The sequence below is a fragment of the Brienomyrus brachyistius genome, chromosome 9, assembly GCF_023856365.1.
Source record: "Brienomyrus brachyistius isolate T26 chromosome 9, BBRACH_0.4, whole genome shotgun sequence".
NCBI lineage: Eukaryota > Metazoa > Chordata > Actinopteri > Osteoglossiformes > Mormyridae > Brienomyrus > Brienomyrus brachyistius.
Window position 1 is genome coordinate 8,668,949 of NC_064541.1, and position 25,238 is coordinate 8,694,186.

The window sequence follows — 25,238 nt, forward strand, 5'->3', positions numbered from 1 at the left end:
GGGCAACTAGCCAAGTGGCTTCAGCAGACATCCAGCTAAAAGTTAATAGCTACACATCAAAATTAAATGAGCACTGCTAATTTGTAAGCAGGTATCACATAGGTAAGAGACCCAAGGAGACCCAGTCACTGTGGGGGATTTTGGGGGAGACCAAATAACCATGGGGGACTTTGGGGGAGACCCAATCACCTTGGGTAACTTTGGGGGAGATCCAGTCACCATGGGGGACTTTTGGGGAGACCCAATCACCTTGGGTAACTTTGATGGGAGATCCAGTCACCATAGGGGACTTTGAGGGAGACTCAATCACCTTGGGTAACTTTGTTGGGAGATCCAATCACCATAGGGGACTTTGGGGGAGACCAATCACCATGGGGGACTTTTGGGGAGACCCAATCACCTTGGGTAACTTTGATGGGAGATCCAGTCACCATAGAGGACTTTGAGGGAGACTCAATCACCTTGGGTAACTTTGTTGGGAGATCCAATCACCATAGGGGACTTTGAGGGAGACCTATTCACCATTGAACACTTTTGGGGAGACCCAACACTATGGGGGACTTTTGGGGAGACCCAATGACCATGGGGCACTTTGGGGGAGACCAATCACCATGGGGGACTTTGACTAAAACCCAACACCATTGGAGACTTTGGGGGACACCCAACACCATGGGGGACTTTGGAGGAGACCCAACAACATGGGGGACTTTGGGGGAGACCCAACACCATTGGGGACTTTGGGGTTGACCCATTCACCATTGGGGACTTTGAGGGAGACCCAGTCACAATGGGGGACATTCATATCATGTGATTTCAGAAGGTAGGTCAACAAAATGCAAAGATCAATCTGTCGAGGTGAAGCTTGCTGCTAAAGTACAAACTTTCAGGCATGACGGGCAGCAGACACACACAAGTAAACATGTGCGAATATGCATAGACATGTAGGGGGTGTCACCTCAGATACCAGAGCAGGGATAAGGTCCAACGAGGGGGACACACAGGATGACACGTAGCCTAGGAACTAAAGGGGGACGGAGGGATAGAGAAGAAAGGTAGGAAAGATGAAAAGAAAGACAATAGGAGAGAAAGGATAAAGAGGAGGGGAGGGAACGTGAAGTGTGGTGAGAGAGGGTGAGAGAAAGGAGAAAACGAAATGAGGAGAAAAAGAAGGAAATAAGGAAGGAAGGAGAGAAGGAAGGGAAAGAAGCAGAGGGAGGAAGAGAGAGAGAGAGACAGGAATCTGCACATAATGAGCCATGGCCGTTAACGTGATTAATTTTTATCAGTAATAAGACTAATTATTTCCCCTCTCTCTTAAATACACAGAATTAATCCAGTTACGAGGCTCGGTATTTTGGGCCAGCGCTTAATTGGCACCGTAGAGCTTAGATGGGGGGGAAAAAACAGCAACTGTAATTATTGAGGCCAGCATTTAATTTTACAGCAGATAGCAGAAGTGCATGAGAGGCTTCACTACATCATCTGAACATATGAAATCAATTAAATATACAATAGTAAATCTCTCTGTTCCAATGGCACGTAATGGGGGTGGGCTGACTCCAGTATGTCCTCCTCTTGAACACACAGGAATGCTGTATGAAATACGGAGGGGGGCCAAGCGCAACATGGGCGGGGGCACCCCCTCAGCACCAGAGGGGGCTCTGCATAGGCTTCAGTGTTACACGTAATCTTCAATCCTGCACCTACATCTTTAACAATAAATCCTTTATTAACCCTTTGCGCGAGTACAGGTACGCTGCAATTCTTCTCTTCGCCTACCCCATCTTGCACCCAGCATCCCTCGGCCATGTGAACACAAGGGCAGCATCTGAGATCCTCCAGACCAGGACGGTTCAGCAGACGAGATCCGACACGACAGCCTTTCGCCCTGGAGGGCAGCAAAAATGCGGCGGACGCCCACCTCGGAAATCAGCTTCACAGAGATACTCGGCTATTAAAGAATACCGGAGTAGGAATGAGTCGCCTGCCGTCTCCCGCACTTGTTCTAGCAGGATGATTTAGCACCGTAATCGCCCGCAGAGGCCCTCTTCCTGCACTCAAGTCTGAAAAAGCCAGCGAGGGGGGGGGGGCATCAGGTTAAATAAATTGCTCTGGAGGGATTTGTTCCCAGGCTGAGCTGGCCGTACACTGAGAGAAGCTGCACCCCTCGTGACATTAACTCCCTTGAGTATCTCCGGGTTGTGTGTGTGTGTGTGTTTGTGTGTGTGCATAAATCCGCAGGGCACACATAGGGCCCACAGAATTTTGGGGGGCACTTTGTGGCTGTAATGTGAACTAGTTCCTCCTTTTAGGCCCCCCAGGCCCCCTCCTTCCTTCCGGGGCTCCCCCCACGCATCCCGAGTGCCGGAATCCTCACCACTGTCAGTGGCTGTCAGCCTCACTGTCATCGGTCCTGACATGCAGAGCCTCAATGATGGATCCCCACTTTCCACCAGTATAAACCAGGACATTTCAACACCTGGCTGAAATGGATGCTCTCAACGCTGCCTATTCACACCTTTTATTTTCATAGAAAGAGACCTTAGGCCTTTCAGCCCAGGTACCGATGACAGACGCAGCCCCTGCTCCTTTCTGGGCCTCTGGGCGTTCGGACACGTTTGGAGATATTAATGTTGATCGTGACAGACCTGTCACTCGACGCCAAGCACACAATCAGCGCTATAAATTCACCGTGCATCTTCGGCATTTTCTTTGTGCCTCTCTATGGCTCGTTAAGACCCCCTTCCGATGATGATAATCATGAGAAACCCCATTGCTCTTCATCTCAGATACGACTTGCAGCAGCCACACAGTGAGTAGAGAAAAGTTTGAAGTAGAATGTAGAACTACCTGCTGGGATTAGACAACCTGCCGGGATTACACAACTTGCCGGGATTAGACAAACACTGTTTCTCTTCCCTCTCTTCTGCTCTGAGCTCCTCATTTTAATAATGCATTTATATTTAAACAGGAATGAAATCCCACTCATCAATAAATGAACACGCTGCTGCCTTTGTTGTCCTTCACATCATCGCTGCTCTGCCGTCCCGACGCCTCTGCAACAAACACCGACTCACAAGAACAAGCTGCCCGCTTCTTCATGCCCTGCTCCGAGTCGGCATTCTTCTTTATTCTCTCCAAGAAAACAACGTCCAAATAACATCTAGTCAAAGGCTGCCTGAACTTCTGACAGAGTGGACTTCAAAGTGTAACCATAATTCTGATTTGGACAGGCAGTCATGGAGATGACTCTGAGCGCAGTAAATGTAGCGCAAAGATCAGCTGACAGTCTCCCTCCTAGAATGATAACACACCTACAATAGCGCTCCTTACCCTCAGGGTCCTCCATGTCTATCCCGTCAGGGGGGATACAAGAGCGGCCACAACACTAGCAGCTCAGAATCTCAGAACCAGTAATATTGTAGTTTTTCTCTGCATTAGACAAGATTGCCAATCTAGAGGAAGTAAAAGAGCATGTGTGGTCTGGGCACCGCCAGGGACACGCCCCCAGAAGGTGAATGGCAAACATGCGGCCCAGAAGCAAGCAGCACTCAATATTTGTGTGATTGCAGCCACTCTGTACCTTCAAAACTGTGTCTATGTGTTTAAAATTGACACTGGCTGCTAATTTCACACAGTGAAAGGGGTTGTAGAGAACTGAGCTGATCTGGGGGCGGGATCTGGACGCACCAATCAAATCCTGACCTCGTTCAAGTGGCACCGCTGTGTATGTGTAGCATGTGTAGGTGGCACCTGCATAACTGGACGACATGCTGTCCAAGTAGGTACACTGCCTCTGGTGAGGGAGGACGACCCAGGTCGTGCACAGCTATCATTATCCAAAATCATCAGCACCTCATCACAGGCCATGCATATACATACAAAGTAACCCCTAAAAAACCATACAGGATAAAAGAAATGAACTTGCTGTATAATCACTCCCAAAAAAAAAGAAAATTTTTATAAAGATGAAAGTTTTTGAACTTGGGGTTCTTCAGATGTTTTCAATAAAATGGGTTCTTCTGTATTATCATACGGATTAGAGTGGATAAGAACGAAACAGGAGAGGAATTTAGAGGAATAAAACAGGAAATGTAATACCTGAAATATACAGCCTCCAGATCAGCCTGCATGTAAACATGTACCCAAACACATCTGGGTGTGCTGACGTGACACGGGGCGGCTGTCGCTGCCTACACCGCGTGGGTTCGGGTTGACCGAGCTCGGCACGGGCCAGTGGCGTGCTGTGACCCACGGAGGGCTCCCCAAGCTGCCGTGCCCCGTTTAGGACACCCCCCAGCCCACAGCATGTGGCACATCCCAGGGCTCTCGGGGTACCTCACACAGGCAGGGCGTGTGCTCTAACACGCGGAGGGAGGCTCAGCTCGAGCCTGAAAAACGACTCGGGAAGTATTAAGCTATCCCAGAAAAACAGTGCTGCTACAGATAAAAGTTTACACTAAGAAGATAAATTATGTTTACTACTCCTGATAACTGAACAGAAGATAAAGAAAGACTTGTAACCCAAAGAGTACGTTTAAATCCCAGGACAGGCCTTGCCGTTATATTCCCAATCCAGATAAGTCACCTGACTGCCTCTAGGAAAATGTCCAGTTGCAGAAATGAATAAAAACCATCTAGATAATCTAAATGTTAATGTAAAAGTTAATGAGAAAATCATGCAATACAAAGTGTAAAAAATGTTCCAAGAAAGAGGCGTCTTGGTCAACAGCATCTCCCAACCAAGCAGTTCCGTAACTGTAAGAAAGTAACTGGGTCTAGTCCGCTTACGTAGCACTCAAACATCAAGGTAAGAGAAATGGACACTCGGAAGTTTCTGGACTTTTGAAATGGCAGGGCAGCGGCCGTCCCTGAGCAGGATGGAGGGAGACAGCCGCATCTTTCTGGAGTGGCGCCTGAGCGCGTGAAGACAGCGAGCAGGAGCTCTCCAGGACGGGGAGATTTTTGAAGTGCGGTGATGCCGTTTGATCTGACAGATCTTTGGACTCTGACGCTGGACCGCAATGATGTCAGAGGAGATGATGCACGGACTCCCCTCTTCTTTTGTTTGTGCTGTAGCTCGATGCTCTGGGAGGAAAAAAAGAACGTGGACCGTCTGTGGTTCCCCAAGGACCGGATTGAGAAACACTGCCGTAGCTTGATAGACAACTCTCAGTCACAGGGAGGGGACATATCCTCAGAAAGGTATTCAGAAATGCTGCACGGCATGCAGGCCACCTCTCCGGAATGTCATGGGGAACGGGTAAACACACAGGTCCGAATCCCAAGGTACGGCCTAAATCGACAGCCAGGCTTCGCATCAAACCCGTCAGATACATGTGCTGGCTGCTGATTAAGACCGTTCCGAGATTTCAGAGCCGCAGCTTCGCGTTCTCAGCTCGACATTCCCATCACGCTGATTCCGAGGTCCGCTGTGGGAAAAGCCCCGCTTGCCGCTCGGCTGTTCCCGTTGTCGCTGGACCACTTTTTGCTGCAGATTTCTGAATGGGATCCTGATGCAGATCGAGAGTCAGGGCAGAGATTGTGTGGTGGGTCAAAGTGGGTCAACCTGAATGAAATACCCCCTCCATTGGGGGGGGGGAGGGGGCTGGGGGCTTTGCATTTGGCAGGCGGGCCTGGAAGAGGTTGGCAGAGGTATTACTCGTCTGTCCTGGGGTGGCACCTGTCCAAAGTCCCTTGCCCCAGCTGCGAAAGCTGGCACCTCGTCCATCTGCTCTTGAATGATTCAGTCATGCTCCGCTGCACCACGGTACCATGTCACCTGCAGGGGGCGCTCAAGCTTCCTGAGGTATCCCTGGGGCGAGACGAGGTGGGGGTGGCTCTGTACACCCTGGAAATAAAAATCCTCCATCCCGTCCCATGGAGTGTAATGAGAAATGACACCTCGTCAGAAAAAGGGCTGATTAGCCAGAAACAGGATTACCGTCTTCCACCCATTTTCATTTTCAATAAACGTAGCGTGGCCAAAAATACCGAATGCGACAGAAAATGCATGGAAGGATCGCACCAGCGGGAAGCCGAGCGTGACAGAGAAATGGATTCACGCGTCGACGTGCGGGAGAAGGAATTTTCTCCTTGTCCTTATAACACATGACAAAACTGGTATGAAAGGCAGAAGCGCGAACAGGCTATGCGGAGCTGCTCAGGTCCTTCTTCGGCGAGAGATGCGTGTTTCTAACACGACCGCGGTGGTGATTTACATGCAGGTGACAGGTGGGTTAAATCACCACAGACACTCCGGGAACGTGTCATTCCCGGCTCAGGTTTCAAGCTCCAGCGAGCGCAAACAACGGCGGCATTCTTCTCCCTCGGCATCATGGGAAGCCCAAAAACAAAAACAAGAAATCAGAGAGGGCGATGCCACAATGGCGCCCGCGCCTGACAGCGGGGCGAGTGCTGCGCGGGCTGCGCAGCGGTTAGAGAGCGACAGGGAGGAACACGCCAGCCGCTACATCACCCACAATCCCCGACAGCCTCGTCCCGAATCCACGACGATGACGAGTGGCTGGAAAAAGGCCTGAAGGGACCTAAAAGAAGACCTGCAGGAGCCGTACTGTTACTTTAATATTAGAGAAAGATACTCAATCGCCCTTAACGAAAATGTCCCACCATATAAACTGAATGAGGATGGATCCAAGATTTTCAGTCCAATTTTACAACTGAATATAGTTTTCACCTTGCATCCACACTTCCGTGAGATGCCTCCTGAACATAACACAGCTCGGATATATATACAGTGGTACCTCAGTACTCGAACTCACTAGAACTCGAATTTCTTAAAATTCAAACCAACCAGTTCGGAAAAAAAATGACCTAGAACTCGATCTGAATCTCAGAAGTCGAACCGTGAACGTGAACCTAAGATAACTTGTACGCGCAGGGAAATGAGTCACGGGGCACATCTCTCAGCAGGAACAAAGGGTAACGCTTCAGTCTCGCATTTGCTGTGATAGCATCGTTTGTTGGAGATAGGGATTTTTTTTATTGAAAATATCAGGTAATACACTGTACTTTATATAATTTTGGTAGCCATTGCACATTGTTTGGATACATTTATCTTCTTATTTTACAAATTTGTCACGCCCGGCTCTTACGAGCCATCTTGTGTGCATCGCCCCCCTTTTTAACCTCGTGTGATATCAAGATGTCATCAGCTGTTTCTCGTTATTTCCAATTAGTCACGTGTATTTAAGTCCACGTTCAAGTATGTTTTCCCCAGTCCTGTCATTGACATCTACTCCGTGTTCTGCCTTGTTTGCCAGCAATAAACCCCGAGCTCTTAGATTTCTGTCTGCCTGACCCTGATTCCCGCTCCCTGCTCGCTCGTCCAGCACATGGTGTGACAAAATTACAGTTTTGATAAATGTGCTTAGATGTGTTTAGTATATGTTCTTGTTTTATCCTGTTCATTTTGTGTTTAAATGCTAAAAAAAAACATTTAGTTGTAAATTTTGGGGCCGGGAACCAATTAATTGGATTTCCATTATTTCTTATGGGGAAAATTTGATCAGAACTCAAACTTTTTAGGATTCGAATCTGAGTTTTTAATGTATTAAGTTCTGAAGTACCACTGTATATATATATATATATATATATATATAATCTGTGGCCAGTTGATTAGGTACCTCTACATTCTGCTTCTCCAAACAGCCAATCACACAGCTGCATCTCAATGCATACAGCACATTTACTGGGTCCCGAGGTTCACTCACTGTTTGACTGAGCATGTTAGTGCAGCTAGAGTGGCCGAGCGAGGCGATTATTGGTGACATGCGGAGGAGAAAGGAGCGCCCCGGCACATCTCATTGGGAGCAGATTTATGGGCGAGGATTCCTCCAGGAAGAAAGAGCAAAAATCAGAGTTTCTGAAAACTCAAGCCCCTCCTGTAAAGAGCACAGAGACAGCCATTTACTCTGAGAGATAGAACAGCACATTGTCTTTTATCTCAGCCTTCTCAGGCCAGGAGGTATCTAATGCATTTTCCATCCAGTCTTTTTCCTGTCAGGATTCCCAGGAGAAAGGAATCAGGCAGCCAACATCAAAGCAGCCTTTCTCACTTGCTAGGAGGAAACTTCAAAGGTTGGATGTGTTACTCACTGCAAATATGTATGTTCAGCTAAAGCTCGCACAGATAACACTGAATACACTGTAGCAATTTCATGCTCATTTCAAACAGTATTTCAACCTGAGGATCTACTTCTGCTGTGTAATTAAAAGTGAACGTTTAGAAAAAGATTTAAATACCTGCCGTTTACTGTGGGTCTCAAGAACCCCTCAAAAACCATTTGGGGAGAGTTTGAGGAGAGATATTTGTCTGATTCACTTATCTCCTCTGTAGCTGCTCGGCAACATCCATTAAAAGAAGAATCAGCCAATTTTTAGGGCCGTCTTTGTTGAGACGATAGCTGTTGACTTTACTGGATTGGATAATAAACCTCCGGTGAGGCTCCCTTGATAAATGTTATTACCTCCAAGAGTCCATTCGGCTGCAGCTGACCCTCGTCTCCGCACTTCCTGGTGAATGTGGCACAAATCGAAGCAAACTGGTTGGGGGGGGGGGGCAGCTTCAGCGGCTCTGGTGAATGGATGCGACATGACAGGCCTCGCCAATGTTGTCCTTTTTGTAAACAAACACACAGGGGCCGTTCGTTCCCATTCTCCAGGAAGCACGCTTGCATGCACACACAAAGACCCACTCAATGCCATGGCAACAAGACACGGGTCACGGGAACTAATAGGTAAAAAAAATAAAATAAACTGAGCTACATGTGGCTGAGTCAAAAAAACTGTCAGAAAAGCGACAGAGTCCATGATCCAAGCCCAGGAGCTCTGCGGATTGCAGAATCACCAGTAACAGACTCCGTTTCCCAGCTTTACTATGAGCTCTGGTGCATTTGGTTTGGTTTGATATGGTATGAAAGCCAATCACACTGACATTTATCCAGTTCCAGAACCTTCCCTCTAAAAAGAGGAAAGAGAGTTGAGTGGTTATTCTTGCCACCATACACAGATTTCCGTCTATACATTTTCATATTAGTTCGTCTGTATGAACAGATCCACGTGACCATAGATCTACCCATTTTTAAACCTGCATCATCTGTTTCAAAGCCACCCTGCTACAGCACGATGACGTGAATGTGTGTCCATACACACACACCTGTCTACCATCATTCAACTTGAAAGCCATGGTCACATATTCCACCCTGACTCCACCCACACCAGCTATCACCTTCCTGGGCTCCGCCCACATCCAGACAAACCCCACCCAGTTCTCTCTGGCTCCACCTTAACCCATCCTATTGCTATGCATTGCTGGTGCGCATTCAGAGCTGCATGGTGAGTCTGATTGACATGCAGACATTTATCAATGCCAGGCTTGGAAGAGGACAGCGAAAGGAGGAAGAAGTAGAGAGACCAGCACCCTGGCAATCTACAGAGACACACACAACAAACAATCCTCATGCCTGCACACAGCTGCCACTATAACCAATAAATGTTTTTCTTTATTACCCATAAAAAATGTGTTATGGTGTCGTTTCCTACCCCACCTTCTCTTCTGGATGATACAGATAAGGCAGAAATAACTGGGACCTCAAGTAACATCACTGGGCAGACTAAAGGCATCAAAGCAAGTCCTTGGCTTGCTGCTTCTGAACAAGAAACCCTGGCAAAGGGTTTTAGTAGCTAAACAAGGGAGGTTGGATACTCTAAATTCTATATAAACGCTCATTTACTACTGGAGCTCGTTTATGCTGAAGTCCAGTGAGTCTATACTAGTGGTCTCATGGAAACATAAAGGTGACCGGTCTTTTCGATCTATCTTTTTCTCCCGTCGGTGATTAGACAGACCGCAGTGACCTCGTTTTCTCATTTGCGCATGGAGGTTTCGAACTGGTTAATCCACTCGAGGTTTGGGTCTTAGGGCGGGAAGGGCGTCTGCTGGTGCTCCTCTGAAAGAGACACTTAACCTTCACGAATCTCCAGCTAGCCGACTGGGTGTCGCTGCCGGGCATGTCACATCGGATGAGAACAATTATTAATAATAATTAAAATTATAATGAAAATTAATAAGAATTTTTATTACACCCAAAGGACAATAAGTTGCGCTGACAACGTATCACTGGCTGAGGTGACATCCTCTTAATTTATTGATTAAGTTAATTAATTTATTGACTCCCTGTTAAGGAACAGCTGTAGAGAGGTGGAGCAGAGGGCAGAGACCTGTATGGTAGGTGTGATGAAGACCACGAAGTCAAGGCTGCAGTGAAGCAGAGATGCCTGCCATTTACAAGCCTTCTGTTTAAACGGTTTTCTGGGGAACCATAACAAAGATAATCATGTCGGCAGAAAATTCGGGACATGAAGTGCCCCCCCCCACCACCACAACCCACCGGTTTCCCATCAGCACCTGCAGATCAGAGGTTGTGGCTCAATTGGCACCACCGCCCAAGCTGCTATAGCCCCTCCCTCCCATGTCTGGTCAGACGACAAGGACTATTTTTTTTTTTATCCTGCTACCAGTTTGAGACTCTATCCACCAATAGCATCCTTGGGATGTAGCTTTAATAGGCTTGCAGTCAGCAGGCAAAAAAAAAGACGGCCGACTCCCGTAAGTCCTGGATTTAATGCACAGTTCTAACTAAGTGGATTATAAAACAAAAAAAAATGTACGCCAAGCTCCCCTCGTGGGCGCGGAGTGAAAAATGAAGCAAAAAATAAAATGATGGACTACTTAGGAGGAGAATCTCTGATCCCTGTAATGAATGCTGTCTCATTTGAACACTGAATTATTGATGACAGAGACTCGCCTAATGTTAAAAAAGAAAGAAAGAAATAAAAAAAAAGCCTATCACATGGCAACAACGTTGCTTTTTGGTTATTACAGCGTTAGATGAAAGGCTCTGGGCTAAGAGGCAGCCACCAGCCGCACGGGGACACCAGGGAATGCGCATTCTGCATCTCCGCATGGACGCATGTCGCTCTGCGCCAAAGGCATGCGGCAATGAGAGACCGAATTAAAACTTCATTTATGAATGTTTAAATAAGAAATACTTTAAAGACGGATGAGAGTTTGTCATGGGCTATAAACACACAAACATGCGGTTCTAATGCGAGGATGGTACTGCAGGACCTCTGGACGTCACGCCGGAGGATCGCCCCCCCTCCAGGGTAAACGAGATCACATCCGCGGCCGTGCCAGACTGGTAGCTCGCGTTCCGCGGTTCTGTGTCGTTAATGAGGTGCTGATTAGGAAAACGTGCTGAAAAGGAAGGTCTGGAGAAGCCCCCCACCGCCCAACCCCCCTACAATCAGCCCTTCAGTTGGGGCAGGGGTCAGAGGTCAGGAAAGGTGGGGTCCCGCCCAGCCCTGGTATCACTCTGAAGCTGAGGTGTGGACAGCGTGGGACCCAGACTTCACGGCCTTCTCGTTAGGGACGGCGATCAGGTTACGTCTTCAAGCTCATAAATCAGCTATGGGGAGGGGTGGCAATTCTCTGTAGAAGCAAGTGGACAGGCTCCGGCTCCCAGCCCATTAATCAGAGGTCCTGCAGGCACTTCCCTGGCTTTGATCCTGGGGAGGCGGAGCTGCCAGATAGATAGTTCAGAGGAATGACAGCGGGACGTTAACATAACCCTACATGCCCGTTTCATCAGTGCATCGTCCCTGGTACCATTTAGGATCCTCCATACTCTTTATTACCATTTATAATTATAATTTATTGATGTCTCCCAGGGGTGAACCTTCCTAATGAAGGACATATTGGTTTCATACCATTCAACATTCAAAACAACTTATAAATGGTCACTATGGCGATGGCCGCTTTATATTTTGCTCCACCTTGTTAAGCAACAGCGCTAAGAAAATGAGAGACTAAATCACAATACCTGTGAGGCTTTTACTTAACCCCCCCCCAGTCTTCCACAGTCCAACCCATCACTGCACGTTCATTCTCTTCTGGATGGAAGTTCTGGAGGCAACAGCAGAACTGATCTGAACTGAATCAATGCGTGAGATAGCAAGGAGATAAATGATTAAACCAGAGGGGTGCTGGTTTAAGCTCCAATGAGGTAGCAACATGAGCAAAGCACTTAACCTCAGTGAAATATTCAGCTATGAAAATTGGCAAGATTGGAAGCTGCATATGGGCTTTCAGCACATCTGCTTAAGCATGCCAATAAATAATGCAAATAGATTTTTTTCCCATCCTCTTCTGGTAGCATAAGATATTACCCAGCTTCATCTCAAAGGAGTCAGGGAAGCAACACGGGGTGGTAACACTGAACTGGAAACACAGAATTAGGAATCGCAGATGTTTCCATTTCATGCTGGGCTTTCCATTAAATCCAGAAGCGAGTGAGGCAGAAGATGGAAGACAACAAGCTTTTTGAAGTACCCAGTTGTTAACATTTTATTGAGAAGAGATGGTCAGAGAGGCATATGGTCAAGAAGGGAACATATTTACACTGTATCTTGTTTCAAGACTTCTAAAAAAAAGACATTTTCAGTGTAAAACATAAATGAATAACCGAATGATATCAGACAATTAAGGACTACAGAATATCACAACTAGTCAGTTTCTTATATAAACATGCAACTTCCACAAGACGCAAAAACCGTTACTTACCAATGCAACTATTTGCTGCTATTAGTACGATTCACTGAAATCCGTCAGTCTGCTGGCCTGTGCATTGTCTGCAGGTCAGTTACTCTCTGTGTCTTTTGCTAACCTTCTAGGAGATGTTTCATCACCACTAATTCCACTGGCAGGAGCTGAATTCAGTAGCATCTTATCAGTCAGCAAAAACACAGTTCTGTGTCGACACCTGAAAATTGCTGGATGAGCTCTGTGAAGATTTTGTCCAGACAGATATTATTTATAAACTGCACACTATACCATCAACTTATTCACAAATAGCTATTGCACTTGTTCCTGTGCAAAGTACCTATCTTACCACTGGATGTTATTTTAATGTGCTGTTGATGTTACACAACAGCTTAGGTGTGATGGGTGCACTTGTTCACTGGAGAGAAGAATGACTTACATCTCTGCTGTGGATATTCTCCTCAAATCCCGCACTATCCCTGACACTCCACAGACACGTCGTGTAGAAGATGTCTGCATCTTCATCATTTTAAGTGTTCCCCAGCTCCTGGTTGTGCACACTCTTCAGTTACAACCTCAGTCTCAACTTGGATCCCTGGTTTTTTAGCATCTGCATCAGTCACATGCCCTAACTGTACTACTGGAATTGCTGCTTGACTCCAGGGTCATTCAGTTATGTATCTTCTGATGGAAAACAAAGGCACCCAGTTGACCTCTCATTGGTCCAGTTGTGATTCGCACCTCAACTATGAACGTGTTACCACAGCTGCTAACATACTTTAATAACAATTTACTTCCTGCAGATATAAATACAAGATATTTCTCCAATTAACTTCTTGATGATTTTACAGAAAATTATACAAGAGCCATGCTTTCATTTCCATTACAATTACTTTCCAGATCCTGAGACACTCTAAATATCAACTTTTCATCTAGCCAGCTAATAATGGCTTACGGCTTGTTTGTTTCCCACGTTACTGGTGGGAGGGTCTCGGGTAACTAGTGAGATGCTCGGTGAGATCCAGTTTACTCTTGTTTGCTTACTTATCAAAAAGAGCCTCGATTGAATGGGAAATCTCAAACTGGCTGTATTTGTTTGTTGATTTTCTGCCGAGCGTAACCGTAGAGCTCTCTGCATATTTGCTTAATTGATTAATGTAGCCTTTAAATCTTTAAATGGCTCCTTTTTTCTGCCAGTTTACTTCCCCTTTGATGTTGGCATTTGAAACGAGGGGCTGTGAGGTAATATGCAAATGATTGCATATGACTTTATTGCAGCCCCGCGTGAAATCAATAAGAGCAGAGGCGGGCTATTCGCAGCCATGCTTACATAAGATCGATGGCCCATCCCACTCCCCAATCCCCCCACTTTTGCTCAGATGCCTCCCAGACGGGTGTGTGAGTGGTGAAAGCCGTGAAGGAAGGGGGGGGGGGTGGGTCACATGTTCCTGCTTTCCCAGGTACGGATCATGAAGTTGGCGTAGGACTGCAAGAATTACGATTGATGGAGATGCTTTGGTCATTTCCTCACAATAATACAGGCACCCCCCCACACACACACACACACACACACACCCAGCTGTTGCCACTCAGGTTGTTCGTGCATAAGAGCTTCTGGCATCGCTGTGCAGTTCGACAAGAGGGCAATCTCACCCGCGCCGCAACCCCCGATAAGGGGCACGGGCGCTTAAACGAAAGCTGAAATCCCCTGTACTTCCCTGTAGCGGCCAGAGCTGTGGACCAGGCTGCGAATGGTTAAGGGGTGAGCTGTTGAGGGGACTCTGATGACCTTGTCCTATTTTGTCATTAAAACGTCGTCCCCTGGGCCAATGCAGGAACGCTGTCGATAACCTATTACAACACGATGGCAGGGCCAACGGAGCAGGTGGCATGAACTTCAATTAGCCGACAGAGGCTGCATGTGACAGGATCAAAATGAGAAGATACCGACACCTAGGAGAGCAGACTACACAGGGTTGGGGGGGGGCACATTGGCGTGATGATGTGCCCCCTGTCCCTATTATGGCACAGATGAATGAGTGAGTGACTGATGACTGACAGCACCTCTAGGGTCGGCGCTTGAGACCTCTGGCCCCAGGAAAGCTTATCATACTAGACCCCAACCCATCCATCCAGCCATCCATTTTCCAAACCGCTTATCCTATTGGGTCGCGGGGGGTCCGGAGCCCATCCCGGAAGCAATGGGCACGAGGCAGGGAACAACCCAGGATGGGGGGCCAGCCCATCGCAGGGCACACTCACACACCATCCACTCACACATTCACACCTATGGGCAATTTAGCGACTCCAATTAGCCTCAGCATGTTTTTGGACTGTGGGGGGGAAACCGGAGTACCCGGAGGAAACCCCACGACGACATGGGGAGAACATGCAAACTCCACACACATGTGACCCAGGCAGAGACTCGAACCCGGGTCCCAGAGGTGTGAGGCAACAGTGCTAACCACTGCACCACCATGCTGCTAGACCCCAACCCAGACCAATCCAATTACGTTCCTGACTTTTTAGGGCTCCTGTCACTCTGGGGCCTTTGTATTCATCCTGACTTCCAGGATAGTGCATTATAGATGCGAGCTTCATTGGAAGTTATGAAGCATTATAATCATCACTGCAATGCCTTATGACTGTCAATAGAAGACGCTGTAATGCTTTATTATTTCCAATACCTACCATTATAATGTATTATGACTATAGTGCATTATAGGTGAGAGCTTCATTGGAACTTATGAAGTATCATAATCATCACTGCAATGCCTTATGACTGTCAATAGAAGATGCTGTAATGCTTTATTAATTCTAATACCTACCATTATAATGCATTATGTAGGAAAGTATAGTGCATTATAGATGGAAGCTTCATGTAAAGTGTTGCCGATTTTAAGTCTTAAAAATTGCACTGTAGGTTTTCTTCTCTACAACACCATCTATGTTATTCCCCTCTGTCCCCTGCATAAATACTGCAGGCAGAGTGCTCAGACAAAGCCCACCTGACTCTGTGCCCCGACTGGCCACCCACTGGGAAGATGCAGTAATTGTAGTGAGTGCTGACGACAGACAAGTTCACGGGGTGTCAAGGCCTCCGAGTTTGCAGCTCAGAAACCCAAGCGTCGGGCTGTCATCAAAATTAGACACTAGAGAACACCGAAGCAAAGAACATTTTAGAGAGCTGCTTTTTTTCCACCATTATAATTTGTTCAAGACTATTATTTTCCCATCTCACCCTCTTTCTTATATTATATATAAATACACATGCTGAAGTGTGTGTGACGAAGTATATATGAAAAGCAGATAATAAGGCACGCACTTCTGTTAATCCAAAAAGTGCTCCGAATCTAGCCGACAAAAGTTACTGTGTATTAGAGTTCGCACAAACATTAAAACATTACTCTCTACAAAGCAAAAAAGTAATAATAAATCTGCTAGCAAGTGATGCAATAAAACAATAAAAAATGTAAATCTGTTTTTTCTTTACACACCAGGGAATCAGTGAAAGCCTTTATCCTGGATTTCACCGGCTTTTGAGCAACTGAAAACAAAACTAAGTACCAAACATTCTAACACAGGGACAGGTGCATGTCTGTATGTATGTTTTTTTTCCCTCGGCACAAATTAAGGGGACATGGCAATCACTCTGCTGTGCAGCATGTGTCATTAAATGCAACCTGGCTTGCAGGCGAAGAAAGCCGGTCTAGGGAGTGACCCAGGCAGCAAAATCCCGGCTCGCAGACCAGTTCACTTCAGATTCACGCTCAGCAAAGTGTCCTACACCCCCACCAGATTCAGAAAATCCATTAACATAGTCATTGGGCCATAAAACATCCTCTCCCCAATTTTTATCGCAGTTCGGTCGTTTCTTTATCTCTGTCTGACTCGGCCGTCCACAACAACAGTGTCTTCCACAAAATGGATATATAATGTCCTCCTTAGGATCACAAATCCACCCACACTGCCTTCCTTTCAGACGCTAAATCAGCGGGTGCCATCGGATGGAACTGCTGGTGACCTGTAACACGTGAGCACCTAGCAGGATAATAAAGGCACATGCCAGGCAATCGTGACACTACCAGCCAATTAGCACACTCCCACCCAACCTGACAGAATGACATCTGTCTCACAGTCACGGTCTGTGAACAAACAAATCATTCCCTGAGAGAAGTGCAAAATCTATCACGTCGTTATTCTGTTATGAAACCAACGTTAGAGTGCCAAACAGCGTGCGGGCACCACTCTCTGCTCACTGAGCTACCTTTTGTCTGAGGGATGTCGCAGTAGCGGTCTTCTTATGTGAAGGTCACAATGCACAGACGTCCCAGCTGTACTCTCTCTTAGACAAAGACAGCCAAGAACACAGCCGAAGAATAAGGCCCAGAGAAAAGGGCTCACCTGTGCGGTTGCAGAGGGGGTGGAAAATTTCTGGCAAATATCCAGAAACTTTCCACGGGAGGTAGCGTTGCAAAGGGGCAGCAAATTTCTGAAAAACTTTCCAGAAACTTTCCATGGGACACTATGCTGGGGAATCTTGAAAATGCTGAACTCTGTGGAACTCCACACAAGCTGTCGATTATGGCAAAGAAAGTAAACTGTATGAATAATACAACATAGAACACAGCAGTGTGTTTGATGCAGATTCTTATTTAGTGATGTTTTAACACACACATAATTACTCAGAAACACCTGATTACACATCCATCCATCCATCCATTTTCCAAACCGCTTATCCTACTGGGTCGCGGCCTGATTACACAATGATATAAATATTAGTGTCGTCAAGATGTTTCTTTTAACTACATTTAACTTCCTTGTTATAGCCTAACCAGCAATAGGTTTTGCAAATCTTCAGTTTATTCCCATTAATTCCCATGGAAAGTTTCCCAGAATTTTATTCACCTGGACAATGGCAGTGGCAGTCAACATCCCTTCGCTATAACAGCAAACATTGGGGTGTTACCATCAGTGGCCACTGACATGCAGCCATTGTGACCAAAGCAGTGACAATTTCAGAGGGTCCATTCCTGATCTTTGGGCCCCACCTATAAGAGATCCTCTGTAAGTGTGTCTTCATGAGCCCCCCACCCTCTGTCCCAGAAAACTTTCTCTCTGAACATCTCCGGTTTTACTCTTCAGTCAGCCTCTCTCCTGTTTTCCCTTTCATATGTTATGCGCTAGTTTTTCTCAGTGATTTTTTCCCCCCCTGTACCCCTCTATCTCGCTTGCAAAACCCCAGGCAGGCGCTTAATGTAGAGTATTTTCTGTGTTCGGGGAAAGATAAAGTTGTTTTCATACTAGGTTTCAAACTTTCATGGGGGCCTCCATCCCTTAAGGGAAGAATACAGCGGTTGTAGGAGCACGATGAGAGAATGAGCCACATGTACAGAGCCCATTATCAGTGTTTACCAAGCCAATGGCAGAACCACAGGGATCATCTTTAGGAGGATTAGACAGTCTCCCTGCAGAGACTCTCTCTCGCACACACATACAGACACATACACAACCTTTGCAGCTTGTGTCCTGCACTGTTACGAAGCCTGTGTGTGTGTGTGTGTGTGCGTGTGTGTATGTGCGCGCGTGTGTGTGTGTGTGTGTGTGTGTGCGTGTAGCTTGTTAATAACAGTAATAGTATCTGACATACCAATGAGTCACCAGTTTGTGGGCCTTGAAAGAAATCTGTAGGCACAATTACATTTGTCACTTGTGCATAACAGTTAAACACACAGACACACTGATGGTGCTGGATGACTGAGTGGATTAAATATAGAAAACAAATGATGTGCACTGAAACTGTAAAATAAATATTAAACCTTGTTAAATGCTCACACCATCCATCTATCTTCAAAGCGACTGTCCCATTGAGGCTGCGGTGGGTCTGAAAGGCAAACCCAACGCTGCACACATCTCAAGCCGGGTGTAGTCCCTGGATGGGACACCAGTCCACTGCAGGGCACATATGTACAAACTCACAATCATGCATTACGAGCAATTATGGAGCTCGGGAGGAAACCAAAGTACCCGGAGGAAACCCAAACACATGTGGAGAAAATGCACACGGAGTGGAGGTTAGGTTAACTCCCCAAGCGTGGAGGTGCGATACAGCACTGCTCTTCACTGAGGCACCACTTACAGTACGGCACCCCAATTTTTGGGGATGTTTAATTATATATTATTTCTGGCGTTCAACATATACCAGATATTTGTCATAGACAATTTACTATTGGAGCGAGTCAGAATAGCAAATACAAATAGCACATAAACAAGACCTACAGCCAACAAACATGGCTCATACTGTTTATGTGGCATTTATTTCATGTGAAAGAAATGCAGGGTAATTGTTCTACTGCCGTGGAAGCTGTATCAGGCAGGACATAAGAAGAGGGGAAAAATAAGTACATAGACACGCACAAAGAAATTCGGTCACCTAAAGTCTCATATAAATGGGAGAAAATAAACAATGCTCTTCAAAACACACAAAAAAAATAAACGTGCCAGAATGGGGGTGGACAACAGTTTCAGCAATAATTATCTCCCTCAAGACCGCCAGTTTGACTCCCTTTTCCTGAATGTAAGGAGAGCGAGTGTCTTCCGGATAACCCAGACAAAAAGCCCAGGCCCGCAGAGACAGGCTGCACTACTGTATATAATTGCTTTCTCGGATGCTGCAGAAGTCGCGGTCCTTGTACGCAAAGACACACTGCGACGACGACCTAGAACCACGAGACCTCCAGACGTAATCCAGACGCCTAAGACACTCAGCAGTCTATATGTACGTCACATAATGAGCTTTTCCTCAAAGTAAACAGCAATGGCTATTCTGCAGAATCCGAGGTGGAAGATGCCGTGTGAAGCTTCTCCGGCGACTAGAAATATTAATGCTGTGCCCATACTGACCATCCAGCAGAACATCTGAGACTAAACAACAGAAAGAAACCTGCAAAGAAGCTCATAAGTCTCTCATTCCCCCTCTCTTCCCCCTCTGTGTGCGAACATAATAATGTCATGAATATTGTTGGTTTATATGGTCTACTAAGACACAGGTACACAAACCAGGCATTTATGGGATTTCCCCCAAATCACTATATTCATGGCAGGATAGGCTACCTTAAACTCACTGCCTTGTCATTTGAAGTACCCTGGACTAGTTCCCTAATCAAGGAACCTATTTAATTCAAGAAACCTAAGCGTTACATCAGAAGCTGGTGCAACCCTTCCTTAAACAAGCAAACTGCAGTCCCAGTGGGGATCTGTTTGGAATTGCGAGTAAATTTCCAGGTGGCTAAATATCACTAATTACTTCAAACAAACACGCCGTGTGCGTTCGCCTTCAGAGCAACAGAATAGCTCACAGGGGCCACATTTTCTGCTGCTCTGCTTTCTTTGAGACTTTGCAGATGCAGCAGATTGTGAGGGATTATGCCTGCCTGAAACCTAACCTTGACAACTCAGACTTCAGGGAATTTTAATTCACTGTGAACTGTTAAGCAAACCAACTTAAATTCAACAATGGACAAAAAACATGAATGGTGCTGGTTGTAGAGATGTTTTTATACAACCAGCAACAATGCTGAGTGGGGTCCTCCATAAACCCACTGTTCGGAATGTAGCTGGGAATTCGATGAGCTTGGCAACAGGACCACAGAATTCAGGAAGCTGAATCTGCACGTAGCTTTACCTCATTCACTAATTACCGAAGGCAACCCACCCATCCCCGTCAAGGGTGACAGCAGAGAGCGAGCCACGCGGACACCTAGCGGGGACCCAGCCACCCCACAGCCGCTTGAACAGCTTGGTATGGGTCCCTGGAGTCTTCTTCCAGGACCTCCTGTCACATCTGCTTCACATACCACATTAAATTATATGGAGCGAGGTCATTAAAAAGTTTTTTAGGTGCGCAACTCAAAAATAAGTGCGCATATATAATATATAAAATATATTTTTAAAATAATGCACGTAAGCTACACAAGCGCCCCCTCCCCTGCTCAAATAATGCAAATTAGTGACTGTGTGGCTCTCTGCTCTTTGTCAGCGGAGCTGCTCACGTCTGCGGAGCCTAAAGCGATTTTGCGCTGCACATCACGACACTACAGCAAACGTATAAGCAAAGTCATACGAGACTAAATTCATATGAAACGCATTAAAATGCAAATGAATGAAAATTCCGATTCTGTTTCAGTCTGGGCATTTGGGATCTGGTCTTGTGGTGGGTGTCGCTCTAACGGTTTGTCTACCTGCGAGTCCGCCGATGTGAAATGAAATTACCAGCAACTATGTGCAATTCGTGTGCTTTAAAGCATTTAACATTTTAATTACATCGAAGGAGGTGAGATCTCAGAGCGTGATATTTAATTACCTTATTTAAATTACACAGCGAACAAAACATCACTGACAGTCAGATACGTGAATCTTCATTAACTCGAGGGCTGGCAGATACATTAATTAACCATCACCAAATTAGTTTGACGAGTTAAATAAGTATGTTAAATCACGCCTTAAGTTCAGAAACTTTTATTAAACACTTAAAACTTTTTATTCGGATACCAGCGCCTTCATTTTAATACACTTATGGGTGTATCCACACCGGGCTGCTTAACGCAGCGACCTTACCTCCGAAGTTGTGGATTTTAACCAGCACATCAGCAGCGCTCCCCAGCCTACTGGCCAAGTACAGCCGGCCCGAGTCCCGCTCGATCTGGACCGTCGGGTCCCCGCCCAGGACCACCTCGAACCACCGCCTGGTAAACCTGTGATCGGGCACCGTGAATATCAGGTCCCCGATACGCGCGTCCTCGGACACGGGGACAGCGTAGGACAGCTCCCCGGGCGCTGCCCTCGGCATCCGCGGCATGGGCATAGGGTGCTTGTTAACGAGGAGCCGCGGAGCGACGCCGCCCGCATCAATCGGGGGCCCGGAAGGCGTTGCCTGTCCACTTTCTGGGGCGCTGCTGTTTACGTCCGGGACTTGGATCTCCAGCTCCGTGGCATCGGCTTTTAGTGCATACTGCCAGCCTAAACTTCTTGAGGCTTCCAGAGACCGGCGGCTGTCGTGGCTGGGAGGGACAGCACTAAAATCGGAGGCTCCCTCTCCCGCTAAAGCGCTGCCCGGTCCCGATTCCGGCGAGGGGTCGCGGCGCGGTGCTCTGACAGGTACGAGCGTCTGCGAGGTAGAGTTTTCACCCACATTTCCGTGGTACGCCGTCGACGGAGCGGTCGTGGAGGGGGGTAAAATAAAGATGAGAAACAGGAATGGAACTGCAAACTTTACAGCGTCCGTCATGTTTGTGGCAGCTCACTTTCTGTCCAGTGTGACATGAAACTTCCCCCTTTTCATCAATATTTTACATTTGAGCCAAGAAACGCGCAAATAAAATACACAGAAATCTGCTTTGTAAAAACAGAACCGGAGCTGAGGGGATTAAAAAGTTATATGGCACGCATAAAAACAGAAACTGTCATTCAGTCAGCATTAGACAAGTGTGAACAAGACTCTGCTCCGACAGAAACATCATTCGGCTTCGGAGCTGCTTCACTCCACCGATACGGAGAGGGAGACTCCATGTGGATGCCAATGGTCGCTCCGCCCATCGTTTTCTAGCCAATCAGCGCCACATGTGGGCGGGGCGTACGCGCCACCGCGCCCGCCCATATGCAAATCTGCCTTTGTGCGCTCCGCCAAGCGGACGTTACGGAATTCAACGTTCATGTCAGCATCAGACCGTTTAACGTTTTTCAAACAAAAATACATCTGAGGGCTTCATTTACAGTTTTAGGCTGCGCAGCTGCCATCCAGTGAGCCCAACGGTGCCCTGAAATTTCAATAAGCTATTCACAGCCCCTTATAACGCTTTAAATTTTAAATGTATACACGCGGTGCATCTGGGGGAGAAAGACAATAACCAAAGGCGATTTCCCGACACCCTCAGAAAAGGCAAGCAAGAAGGCAATCCTGACAGATTGTTTCCATAAAAATACGTATGAAAAATGCAGTTGTAAGAAAAATGCATTTACATTTGGTCGTGTGTGGCAGCAGCTGTCTCCGTGCACTTAATCTTGCCAGCCAATTGCATGCTATAATTCCATTAGAGAGATCAAAATGAAACAATTGAGTCAGAAGATATTCAAAATAATTAGGTAATACTCATATTATACTGGGGCAGTCAACACCCAAACAAGGCATGAAACGTCTTATTGGTTCATCACATACAGCATTAGATCTGATTTTCAGACTTTTGTTATAAAGAAATTTACTGAATAAGTATGTTATTGTTCTATCCTATTTTCAATTTATATTGTAGATCATATAGGGTTTTTATGGAGTACCTCAGTGGGTTGTACTATTGCCTCGTACTGTACATCCAGGGTTGTGGGTTCAAATCCCACCTTTGCTCTGTGTGGAGTTAACACATTCTTCCCATATCAGACTGGTTTCCATCCACAGTCCTCAGACATGCAGGTAGGCTAAATGGGTTCTGTAAATTGCGCTGCGATGGGCTGGCATCCCATTCAGGGTGTACCCCAGCCTTGTGCCCTGTGTCACCTGGCTTCATGCCCCCCTGCAACCATGTCGACGGTAAGCAGTTCCACGTGGCATGGATGTCTGCTTTTTGTACTTACTTTTGTCCATTGTTGTATTACTAATTCATTCTGCAAGTTTATTACAAAGAAATCTAAGATTGTCTTTATTCCCAGCAAGGGAGAAGGATGCAGTTATAGGCATAACTTTTTAATAGTTTACTTGCTTGTCTTTCCAGGCAAGATGAAATAGTTTAGTGGAGCCTCATTTACTTCGTAATCTCTGCAAACCCCACCTTAATGGCCACATTTTACCAGAGGCTTCGTTTTTATGAGTCACTGTTACCTTTTACAGTGTGCCACAATATTCATTGTAGGGCTCAGAGTGGAAGCAAATCCATTAGTAATCTCCCCAATTTCTGTTGGTGTTTTACTTGATAAGACATTATTCAAATCAAGGGCTTTACCTTTTCAGGGGTGAGCGTCAGAGACTGTATCTGTAAAAGTGGCAGAGGTAAATTTTTTGTTTTTTGCTTTTTGGATTTTACAGGGTGAGTCACTTTCGGTTAGGGTTAGGGTTAGATGAAAAAAATGCATTTTGTACATAAAGGCACATGAAAGCAGAAGAGTTCGAGTTCATGCTGAAATTCATATTCAGGTTTTAAAAAAAATGTACCTGAATATATTTCACAGTTAATCTGAATTGGTTAAGCTCCGAGCTCCAGTCATAAAATGATCACCCTGCAGCAAAAGCCCTTACTTCTGCTTGCTTTGAAAAGCATAACACAAATTACAGCAATTTACCCCAAGAGGCAGTGTGTCTGTGACAGGGGAATGGATTCCAAGTTGACGGTGTCGAATGTCGTGTCACAGCCACTCATGACTGTCTTTCATCACGTTCTGGCATGCCTCTCCGTGGAAAAGTGACAAGAATAGCGAGGGAAAGGAGGCAATCGCGTGAACCCTGATTCAGTTTCTCCCAGTAAGGTCAGTGGGAGAACTGGCAGATTCTTTTTTCCCCCATGAACCCCTTCTCTCTCCTTCATGTTCTCTCTCCCTCATTGGGCACCTTCATCGTGACAGCGGCAAGCTTTATTATCTGGGGGCTGACAGTCAAATTAAAGCCAGGTGGATTTCACTTCTTTCGCCACAGAGGGAGAATTATTCAGCAGTTAAAATACAGCTTGTCCACCCCCCCCCCCCCCCACACACACACCCCAGCCTGCCCCGGCTTGCGTAAAGCAGTCCCTGTTTGTGCACCCCCTCTAAACCCCCATCCCAGTCTCTAATGCCTACATCTTCTCTGACATGCCTTAGACCTCTGGGGGTGATGGGTAGGGGGCTCCTGCACCCTCGGGACTGGTTTTTGTCTCACTAAAGTGTAAGTAAAATAACCACATTAATACACACTAAGTACATCCATGTTCAGTGTCACCTCTTATTATTCCCTTCTATCTATGCCCCATGCTAAATAATCTGTTTACATTCTGCCAATAGGCAGCCTCTCCTCTTATTCAGAATCTCCACGGCAACTCACAATCTCCTCACCTGCCACCATCAAAGGTCTGGCCCAATGTGGTCCACAAGCCACACCATAAACCAATCAGGGTTAAGACTCTATGTTATAGCTAATGAGCAATCAGCACCCCCCCCCCCAGTTTCTCTTGCACCACCCACTGTTTTACCCCCCCCCCCCACTCATCTGATTGCAATCAGCAGCAGCTCCTCTGAATTCTGCCTGCACTGTTTCCCAGACCCCCTCAAAGTCCTTTAATTGCTAACAAGCGGCAGCAGAGGGTGACAGGGTGTCGAACCTGTGACAGATCCGATACAGCGTGACTCATATGTTCAGAGGAAAGGGCTGTAGCCTGCATAACCGGGGACGTGTTGGATTCCCCAGGCAAAAAACCTGAAAACTAAATCCAAGTAGGGGCAGGAACGGCTCAAGGAACTCGAGCGCGGAATGAAATTCTAAGCCGCTATAATTCTACGAATACAAATTCCATACTCTCAGAAATCATCCATCTCCCCCTTGAATCATGAAAGATAGGCTATTAGTGCATAAGAGCATAGTTTATTCTGGGCAGTCCTC

General features: G+C 46.5%; 1 protein-coding gene across 1 annotated transcript in view; it reads right to left on the reverse strand.

Annotated features, from left to right (window-relative positions):
- The window catches only part of si:dkey-22o22.2 (neural-cadherin), a 93,768-nt gene extending 71,604 nt beyond the window's left edge, over nt 1-22,164 (reverse strand). Inside the window, 1 exon segment of the mRNA XM_049026598.1 lies at nt 21,242-22,164. Within this exon segment, the coding sequence (XP_048882555.1) occupies nt 21,242-21,911 (670 nt within the window). The 5' untranslated portion in view covers nt 21,912-22,164.
- Between the last annotated feature and the right edge of the window lie 3,074 nt (nt 22,165-25,238).